Below are 10,966 nucleotides of genomic sequence, written 5' to 3'. Positions count from 1 at the left end.
CGAGAAGTTAAAGAGCACTGCAGACCGTTGCAAACTTCTTGAGAAAGAAGACCGGGCGAGACAGACGGACTTAGAGAAGGTCGTTGCCGATGCCAAGGACACTCGCTCTGCGATGAGAGCTGGGAAGGAGGAGCTGCGTCAGGCCGAACAGATTGCGGCTGGAAAGCCCTTTATGCTGCGAAGGAAATTTTGTGATCCGAAGTTTGCTCTGTTGGACCGGATGTGGAGTGTGGAGGATACCTATCTGGACTTGGCAGCGAATGCTGCTGATGCGACCAAACACTTTCGAGATCAGAAAGATCGCGAAGTGGAAAAGCTTTTCTGGTCGCAGTTTCACAATCCAGAGCATCCACTGGCGGTGGATGATCGTTTGGCTCAATGGGCCGAACTGAATAGGTTGTCTGGACTCGCCATGAAGTACGTCATGGGTCACCTGTGGCCGGGGAGATCGGAGCCGAAGAGTTATTTCAGCTTGGTGCAGCAATTCCTTGACGCGGTGCCGCGTATAAATGCAATGAAGAGGTCAGCATGCATAGAGGGCGCTAGGATGGCTCTTGCCCGTGTTAAGACATACTGGGCAGAGATGGAGACCACCGTTGTTGCGTCCCGAGATTCGGACAAAAGCCGAGTACCCTCCAAGCACTATTTTCAGGAAGTTCTTGAAGGCGCTCGTGTAATAGAGACACAGTGCCCGAAAGATGCTATGTTATGATAGCATATGTAATTATAAAGTAATATTTTGATAAACTGTAGTGGCCTTTTTTATACTTGTGCCTCCAAGTATTGGGAACACCTCCTGTGCGGCCATTTTAAGATATATATATATATATATATATATATATATATATATATATATATATATAGAATCTGAAAGATGGCAGTCGTTGGCTTCAGCCCCCACGCACATAGTGCGGGGGTGCTCGCAGAAGACGCATTTTCACACTTAACCCAATGTCTTGGTCCTACAAAGGAGGTGATAGCGCAGCGGGCCAGGCAACCGGACTATAATGCTTTAACACTTTCACTTAGCCATAGGAGTTTGACAATGAGACTCTTTAGTTAGCTCCTTGGTGGCAACTGCGCTCGTCCGAATTCGGGGCGCATATGTGCCAGACCGGGAAGCGGCCTTCGTTAAAGCGGAGGAATCCGATAGATTCCGATAGGTCATCGAGTGGCTGACCAGTCTCACGCTACATCATGACAGTCAGTTTTCGGCTTTCTCTACTGAGGTGCTCGCCCGGCCGAACCGGGGGCACAATCGCAGTAGTTCTCCTGGTGCTACCTTAGCCGATAGAGCGGAACGTAAGGTAGCCGAACTCAGGAGCCGGGCAACCCAACATTTGACCAAAGACATGATTCGGAGCTGATGCATATAATGCCAAAACTCGCGACGCCGAACACTCCCTAAGGTGTTCGGTCTTTATGAGTGCGGGCGAAACAACACTCTTTATTAAAAAAGCCCCTAGTGTCCAGGTACGTGCAAAAATTTCTGACGTGGCCACATGCCAAGACGCCAGCCTCCTCCTTGGTTATATCAGAAAAAAACCAGGGGATGTGTAGCAACAAGAGACAGTAAAAAAGGTTTACGCAGGGTCTTAATCTAAAAAGAATCCTTTAGGACGGGTCCCTACTGCACGTCTGCGCCTGTGTCTCCGTTGTGCCGTATCCTGGACGGGCGCCGCACGACGTTCATCTGTAAAAGAGAGGAACTGAGTTGAAAACGGGTCGTGCCGAACAAAAGTTTAAAATAAACAAAGTGTAAAGTAAAATATATAAAATTGAGCTTTATTGTCTCTTATTGTATATGCATGGAGCCCCTAGTGCGGGGGTATATGGCCACTAAGCCTGTATCAATGATGATTTTGTACCGAACTCGTCTATCCGCGTTCGTGGTCTTTAATGACCTATTTCGAAGTTTTTTGGCCGGTGAGGCCATTTTACTGTGGGGCTGTCAAAGCGGCCGCACAGTCCCCCGCTTGGGGAGGCGCACTTTAGTGCTTCCCCTTCAAAGAGATGATGCCTCGTGGACCGGGCATCTTAAGCGTGAGAGATGCATAATGCGGTATTGCGTTAAAGCGGGCGAAAGCTTCGCGTCCCAGTAGTGCTTGATAGCGACTTGAGAACGGGACGATATGGAAGGTCAGCTTTTCGCGGCGGAAGTTATCGGCAGAGCCGAATATAACTTGAGCCGGAGAAAACCCATACAATGGGTGTCCGGACCAGGTGTTACCCCTTGAAAGGAGGTTTTGCTGCGGCGGATTCTTGCTGGGTTTATCCCCATGTGCTGGATTGTATCCTGATATATCAGGTTTAGTCCCTGCCGCCGTCCATAAGGACATTTGAAAACTGGAGTCCGCCAATTATTGGATCGAGTATCAAGGCAGTCCAGCCTACATTCTTGATATTCCTAGAATAATCTAGCTGATCGAAGATGATCGGTTTTGACAACCAGTGGCAGGACCCTTTGGGGATGGGCCGTGTGGTGCGTACCTTTACGGGCGCCGCACGTTTTGTTATGTGAAGTGAGTTCACTGTTTTTACTTCTTGTGGGAAGTTCTTTTGTTTCCTGGTGCTCTGCTTTTGGGGTTCGTCCTCGTCTTCGCTTGGTGTGTCGAGCCCCTTGTGTTCGGCATTGAGTCTGCCGGATTGTTTGAAAACCCAACAGTCTCTGTGGGTATGGTTAGCAGGCTTCCCGGGAGTACTGTGTATCTGACATATCCTGTCCAGGATTTTATTTAGGTTGGATGGATCGTCCCTGTTATCCTGGGGGGGCGATTTTTCCTGATTTTGTCGTGAGCCTTTGAATCCGGCATTGACTGCCGTGCTCTTCGGACTTTTGTCCTTAGTCCAGCGACGGTCCTTGTTGCGTCGCGGTTTTCCGTTTCCATCCCTAGTTTCGGATGTACTTGGGTCGCTGGGGCTGCACCTTGCCAACCAGCTGTCCTCCCTGCACAAAAGCGGGTCATGAGGCTTGTTAGTGCGGCCATTGTTCTTGGCTTTTCTTGGCCGAGGTGTCTGGCGAGCCATTCGTCTCGGACGTTATGCCTGAAAGCTGCTAAGGCTTCGGCGTCCGGACAGTCGACTATCTGATTCTTTTTAGTGAGGAATCTATTCCAGAACTGCCGAGCTGATTCTCCGGGTTGTTGAGTTATGTGACTAAGATCGTCTGCATCCGGAGGGCGGACATAGGTCCCTTGAAAGTTTGCTCGGAAAGCATCCTCGAGCTCTTCCCAGCTTCCAATTGTGTTTTCGGGAAGGCTTTTAAGCCAATGCCGGGCTGGCCCTTTAAGCTTAAGGGGTAGATATTTTATGGCGTGGAGATCATCTCCTCTAGCCATGTGTATGTGGAGGATATAATCCTCGATCCAGACTCCAGGGTCTGTTGTTCCATCATATGCCTCTATGTTTACGGGTTTGAATCCCTCTGGGAATTCATAGTCCAGGACCTCATCGGTGAAACATAGGGGGTGTGCGGCGCCCCTGTATTTGGGTGTGCCGGATTCTGATGATGGCTTCATAGCGTTGCTTACGAGAGCTTGCTTTCTTGGCCCATAAATGGACCTGACTGGGCCATGATGCGAATCCTTAAGTGGGTCGCATGCCGATTTAGGTGCGGCGCCGCTTGCCGCTTTATGGGGTCGTCTATCCGACCGTGTGGCTTTTTCATTTTTTGAATGCGAGGGCTCTAGGGCCTCTTCGTCGAATTCAGGCAGTAGCTTTCTTTTCGGATAGCTTTTAGTGCGGCGACTGTCGCCGTACTTATCTATGGTATTGATTACTTTGCTCCATCTAATCCGGAGTGTGTCTTCCGCTGTTTTTAGCTTCCGCTTCTGCTTCTTTAGGCTGCGTGCAGTTGCAATGAGCCTTTCGTGGAGATTCTTCTGCTCCATAGGTTTATTCGGCGTGAGGTCGTCCGGAATGCCGTTTTTGCCGGGGGGGGGGGGGGTTCGGTTTCTCTATCCGTGTTGCCCTGTTCGGACGGTTGCTCTAAGGCCTGCTCGTCGTCTACCGGCTCGTCCTGCTCTATGGCTGGGTTTTTGTCGAGGCGGGGCTTGGGTCGGCGTTTACGCCGACGCTTTGATTGCTTTTCGGGGGGTCGATCTCCCGTCCCATCCCCTTTTTCCTCGTTGTCGCTTCCTTTAGGGGTATCCACCATGTACACATCATGAGATGAGGTGGCTGTCCAATGCCCTATGGGCGTTAGTTCGTCGGTATCTCCTGCATCGTCATCCATGCTGTCGATGTCTTCGGAGTCGAAGTTGAGCACGTCGTTTAAATTGTCGACAGTGGCTACCAAGTGGGTGGTGGGTGGGCTTTGAATTTCTTCATCGTCCGTATCCCATCCTCGCCGACCGTAGTTCGGCCAGGGCTCTCCTGATAAGGAGAGAGACTTGAGAGAGTTCAGGATATCGCCACAAGGCGAATGCTGAAAGATGTCTGCAGTGGTGAACTCCATTATCGGCGCCCCATCGGATTCGATTGGCAGGGGGCGCAGGGGGTTCGGAGTCCGGGAAGGAGTCCGGATCCTCGGAGTCACGGGTCGTGCAGAGTGCGGGGCTAGCGTTCGGCTCGATCGCTTTCGGGATCGCAGCCCCCGAGGTGACGTCCAACCGCTCATCCTCAATTGGCGCAATAGGCTCCGAGTTAGGGGTCGGAACCGATGCGTGTGCGACCTCCAGGACACTGTCCGGGGGCAGAGCTAGATCATGCCCCTCGAGATAGTGCGGCGCACTTGGCCGTGGCTCGAGCCCGTCGAAGATCAACTCTCCGCGGATGTCAGCCGTGTAGTTTAAGCTTCCAAACCTGACTTGATGGCCAGGGGCGTAGCTTTCGATCTGCTCCAGGTGGCCGAGCGGATTGGCCCGCAGAGCGAAGCCGCCGAAGACGAAGATCTGTCCGGGGAGAAAAATCTCACCCTGGACCGTATCGTTGTTGATGATCAAAGGAGCCATCGGGCCTAAAGGCGACGACACAGAGGAACTCGGGTAGGGGGTCCCGAACTGTGCGTCAAGGCCGGATGGTAACAGGAGGCAAGGGACATGATGTTTTTTACCCAGGTTCGGGCCCTCTCGATGGAGGTAATACCCTACTCCTGCTTGATTAATATTGATGATATGGGTAGTACAAGAATAGATCTACCACGAGATCAAGGAGGCTAAACCCTAGAAGCTAGCCTATGGTATGATTGTTGTGTATGGAGTTGATTGCCTACGGACTACAACCCTCCGGTTTATATAGACACCGGATAGGGTTAGGGTTACATAGAGTCGGTTACAATGGTAGGAGATCTTGAATATCCGCATCGCCAAGCTTGCCTTCCACGCCAAGGAAAGTCCCATCCGGACACGGGACGAAGTCTTCAATCTTGTATCTTCATAGTCCAGGAGTCCGGCTGAAGGTATAGTCCGGCTACCCGAACACCCCCTAATCCAGGACTCCCTCAATCATCACCGGTAAGTATCCCGATTATTGTCACTTCGGGGTTAACGGATCATAACACATAATAGGTGACTATAGACTTGCAAGATAGGATCAAGAACTCTCATATATTGATGAAAACATAATAGGTTCAGATCTGAAATCATAGCACTCAGACCCTAGTGACAAGCATTAAGCATAGCAACATCAATCTCAGAACATAGTGGATACTAGGGATCAAACCCTAACAAAACTAAATCGATTACATGATAGGTCCCATCCAACCCATCACCGTCCAGCAAGCCTACGATGGAATTACTCACGCACGGCGGTGAGCATCATGAAATTGGTGATGGAGGATGGTTGATGATGACGATGGCGACGGATTCCCCTCTCCGGAGCCTCGAACGGACTCCAGATCAGCCCTCCTGAGAGGTTTTAGGGCTTGGCGGCGGCTCTGTATCGCAAAACGCGATGAATACTTCTCTCTGATTTTTTCTCCCCGAAACCAAATATATAGAGTTGGAGTTGAGGTCGGAGGAGCTCCAGGGGGCCCATGAGGTAGGGGGGCGCGCCCCCACCCTCGTGGACAAGTGGTGGGCCCCCTGGCCTTCATCTTTTGCAAGGATTTTTTATTATTTCCAAAAAGTTGTTCCATGAAGTTTCAGGTCATTCCGAGAACTTTTGTTTCTGCACATAAATAACACCATGGTAATTCTGCTGAAAACAACGTTGGTCCGGGTTAGTTCCATTCAAACCATGCAAGTTACAGTCCAAAATAAGGGCAAAAGTGTTTGGAAAAGTAGATACGACGGAGACGTATCATAGGTCCACATATTTTTTGAGTAAGGAGAGTATGTGTAATTCTTTTGAGTGTATTTAGGAAGGAGACCGGCTTAAGGTTCGATTCTACCCCCACCCTCTCCTTCACCTGGTCAAATCCCCCTTTTGTACCTCCTTAAATACCCCCTTAGGGCGTTAAATTAGTGTTTGTGTTTTGTTTGATTGAGTTTTGGCGTTTGCTACTCTTTGCCATAGACACGAGATTCGAAGAGACCTGATGTATTACACATCATCGGAACCCCAGTGTGTTAATTAAGTACTTCATCTGAAATCTGCAATTCACATTGTACGTCCTAAACTCTTTTTTGGTCTTTGGTTGCATTCATGGATTGATTCTTCGTGATCAATTTGACGGTGTTTCCAATACTGTCAATAACCACACCAGAGTTGGTATCGAAATTGTTTAAGGCCCGTCGTCGAGTGTACAATGTACGTTGTCAGGTCATCAAAGTTCCCTCCAACCAAAATCAATAACATCTAATCAAAATATTGGGCCCCTTATACCTATCAATGTGGGTCAACAATAAGAAGATGGCCTACGAATGGTTGGACCATCAACCATGTCCATGGTAGATGGATAGAAAGGATGGCTATTAATAATGTGGCCTTTATTTTTAGGTCCTGTGCCCATCCAGCCTCGACTCCATGGTCTTCCACCCCATGCAGTTGTGTGAGTACATGTAGTGGATGTGATGCGCGTTGTGAGAGAGACGACTAAATGGGGAGAGTTAGTTGAGAGCGATACTAGAGAAAATCATAATGGTCATGTTCATCACGATCTTTGTTGTATGAGGGTTGGGAGACTCATATGTTAAATGTAGGGTGCCAACGCTACAATGTATGCATTGCACGACTAATCTAGGAGGAGGTAGCGGCATCCACCGTCAGTATTATATTTAGAGTGGGCTTTGCTAAATGGGGGTTTGAGATCATGACCTTTTGTCGTGCACATTGTAGCCAACATGAGGGGTCAAGAACATGGTCGGTATAGTCGTATGATGGGTCAGCACTAGTACCCTAGATATTAGAATAACTTATTTACTTCTTCATAATAGCAGCGACAAATAAAAATTGTGCTCCTCTGCTAATAAACCACATGATGATGCTTACTTGGTCACCAAAACCTCTATTATTCTAGAAACTAGATGATACCCCGCGTATTGCTGCCGGAATGCAAAGATACATATCCATACAAGAAAATATAAATACTATTGAGTAACATAGTACTTCCTTCATCCCATAATATAAGAGTGTTTTGACACTAATATAAGTGTGTTTTTGACAATACACTAGTATAAAAAACCACTCTTATATTATGGGACGGAGGGAGTATAATATAAACACAACCGTTTGGTAAGTTCCTCGTTGATTGCCGTGTGTGCACAATTAATGTCATGCATAAGAAGCCCCAAATACAAAGGAAATGAACTAAGTATCCATATACAAAAGTGGTTCAAATACTTGTAACATGTGGCTCAATGTTATTTGTCATAATCCTTGGCAGTCCATATAAAAAAGCATCCTATAAAAAGCAATAGCCCAACTGCAAAAATCCCCTCTTGTTCCTCTCGCACAACACTGCATGCTGACTGCCTCACCGCGCCCTAGGCAGGAAGAAAGGAAGGAGTGTCTGAGGGGTTGTATGACGGACAACGACAAGGTTCCTTGTGGTGCCACGGTGGGGTGGTGTGGGGTGTGGATGGAAGCCTCAATGAGGTGAAGGCCTTGCTGACGATTTGCCGAGCGAAGCCGATGCGGGGCACCGACAACCGTTGCAGTCGTGCGTCGGTTCCATCTAGCATGGCGTGGTGGCGCAACATGGAGCCCAATCTTGCTGTGATGACGGGTCGTGTGGTTCAGAGCTTGATCCCGATGGCTGCAGTTAAGAATTGTTGTAAATATGAGATGTGATGCGATGTCTGGACAAAATCTAACACTTTCTTCGGTGTTTGTAGTGTAATGGAGGTAATGAGATGAGGTGAATGATGCCATTTAATGTGGAGTTATGGCTGCCGTTTCATGCGGTGGCGGCCGTGGCGGCGTGCAGCAGAAGACAAAGTGGGAGGGAAGACAAACCCTCATCCACCTATTGCGATAAGCTGGGTAGATTCTTTTTCTGTTATATAAAATATGCCGATAGATTGATCATGTGCGTTAGTTACATGGGCTTAGGATGAACGACCAAGCCCATCTAGATAGATGGCATGTTTATACAACATTAAAACAGCCTCACAATAACTGGCTCGTGCGCGGGACGCGGAGCTTCTATTTGGTGTGCTGCTGGGTGATGAGCAAACACGCAGTCCTCGCGCCCCAGTGTGCTTCTGGGCCAATCCATGTGCTTTTGTTTTCATTTTATTTTTTGCCCTTTGCTTTTTGTTTTTTCTTTTCTGTTTTCGTTTTCCTTCTTTAAAATAATTCAGGACTTTAAAAAAGTTTCAAATTTCAAAACGGATTGTGAATCATGAAAAAAATTGTGCATCCAAAAAATATTAATAAATTTGAAAAATTGTTCACAAATTCGTAAAATATTTCTGATATTAATTTTTTTTCGAAAAGGTATAAAATGTTTGTGGATTAAAAACATTGCATTTAAAAAATGATTAGATTGCGTATCTAAAAAATGTACAAGATTCCAGTAAATGTTCATTATTTCAAAAAATGTTCAAGAATTTCCAAAAATGTTCGTGAGTTCAAAAAATGTACATGACTTTAAAATAATGTTCGTGGCTTTGTAAAAAAAATCCAAAATTTCAAAAAGTGTTATTGAATTCTAAAAAATGATCATGAACTCAAAAAAATGTGAATTAAAAAATGTCTGCAAATTAAGAAAATATCATATACTTGAAAAAATATGTTCGTTAATTCAAAAATTGTTCATGAATGTTCATGAATCCAAAAAAATCACAGGTTTGAAAATGTTCAAAATTTTAAATAAATGCTCACTAAATTCTTATAAGGAAGAAAGGATAGAAGGAAAAGAAAAGAAGAGAATAAAAAATGACAAAAAGGAAAGAAAAACCAGGCAAAAAATAAAAGAAAAAGGAAAGAAAACAGTATGAGCGGCTCATACCGAGGATGTGGCGCATGGCGAGAGGATGCGCTGGGTCGCTATCTATCGACCCATTCGCCAAATAGGAATCGTCGTGGGACACTAGGTGCAAAATGCGCACAAGTTTCTTGAGCAAAATATATTGAAGTACCTCACATATATGGGGTCGCAAATAGGCAAATACATTGGACAACATCTTGAAAGTAGAACACGAGACAAATGGCATTAAAGACTCAAATTAAACACAAACAAGAGCAGACTCGAGCCAAACTCCATGAAAGCAAACAGTTGGCCACGCATCCACCAGCCGGCTGACTACTACTCGAGGCCGTAGTGCTTCTTGAGCAGGCCGATGAAGTCGTGCACCTCCTCCGGCGGCGTCAGGACCTTGGCCACGCTCTCCCTCTCCCCGCACCGCCGCGCCCACTCCGCCAGCCCCGGGCACTCTTTCTCGACGCTGAACCCGCCGTGCTTCTCGTAGCTGTAGAACCACGACGTGAGCGGTATGAGCGCGACGTCCACGAACCCGAGCGCCTCGCCGCCGAAGAACGCCCTGTCCCCGAGCTCGGCGTCCAGCGTCCGGAGCGTCTCCAGCATCTCGGCCCGCGCTGCCGCGCGCCCCTCCCCCTTGAGCTTCCACAGCCGCGTCCCGCAGCTGTACACCCGCTTGTCGACGTAGTCGGCCCAGAAGCGCGCCTGCGCGCGCGCGTGCGGGTCGGCGGGGAGGAGCCGCGGGGCCGCGCCGGGGAAGGCGTCCTCGATGTACTCGAGGATGACGAGAGACTCGCAGACGGCGCGGCTGTCGTGGAGGAGCACGGGGACCTTCTTGTGGACGGGGTTGGAGCCGAGGAGGAGGTCGCTCTTGGCGCCCAGCAGCTCCTGCTCGAGGGACTCGCAGGCCAGGCCCTTCTCGGCCAGCGCAATGCGGCAGCGCTGCGCGAACGGGCTCACCCAGAAGTCCAGCAGCACCAGCCCCGTCGTCTTCTCGCCGGCCATTATCCTATCCTTCCGCTGCTTTGGAGATGCAGGAGCTCTGTTTGTTTCCCTGTGTGTGTGTGTTGTGGTGTAATTGTGTGCTCTCACGGCTTTGCTTTATAAAGGGAGAAAGGCAGATTCAAAATATTTCATTCACACTTATTTTTTCCAGCTCACGGAACACGACGGCATCTCACATCTGGCCTCTGTGTTTGACGCTGACTGGGTATCACGTCAAGAATAGTTTATGTGCTCAAGGAATGCGAACAGGTTATATTAATATGTAGCGGAACTCGTGCCTCGTGGATCATGATATTCCGATCCAATGATCATATGATGCTAAGGCTGGTCATAGTGGCGAGTAACTTAGACTGGTGTCATGCATATAATACTAGCCTAAGTTACTACCTTCATAATGCAAAGTAACATAATAGTACTTCCTCCATTTCATAATGTAGTGCTTCCTCTATCCACGTGCTTCAACTTTGACCGTAAATTTAACTACCAAGACCGATTGCGGCGGAAGCAAAAATTATATCGGTGAATTCGTATTCGAAAAAAGTTTTCAATTATATTTTTTTTCTCCCGCCGCAGTTGGTCTCGTTGGTTAAATTTATGGTCAAAGTTGGACCTCGGGAAGCGCGGGCGCACTATATTTTGGAACGGAGGGAGTAGTAT

At 48.0% G+C, this 10,966-nt stretch overlaps 1 protein-coding gene across 1 annotated transcript; it reads right to left on the bottom strand.

Annotated features, from left to right (window-relative positions):
• Nucleotides 1–9,427: 9,427 nt before the first annotated feature.
• Nucleotides 9,428–10,398, bottom strand: LOC123058829 (probable glutathione S-transferase GSTU1). The gene has a single exon (XM_044481501.1). It carries the CDS (start codon nt 10,307–10,309, stop codon nt 9,632–9,634), a length of 678 nt encoding a protein of 225 aa, XP_044337436.1. The 5' UTR covers nt 10,310–10,398; the 3' UTR covers nt 9,428–9,631.
• Between the last annotated feature and the right edge of the window lie 568 nt (nt 10,399–10,966).

The sequence above is a fragment of the Triticum aestivum genome, chromosome 3A (genome assembly GCF_018294505.1).
Source record: "Triticum aestivum cultivar Chinese Spring chromosome 3A, IWGSC CS RefSeq v2.1, whole genome shotgun sequence".
Lineage (NCBI taxonomy): Eukaryota > Viridiplantae > Streptophyta > Magnoliopsida > Poales > Poaceae > Triticum > Triticum aestivum.
The sequence above is the reverse complement of the archived record's forward strand: the minus strand, read 5'-3'. Positions and strand labels throughout refer to the sequence as shown.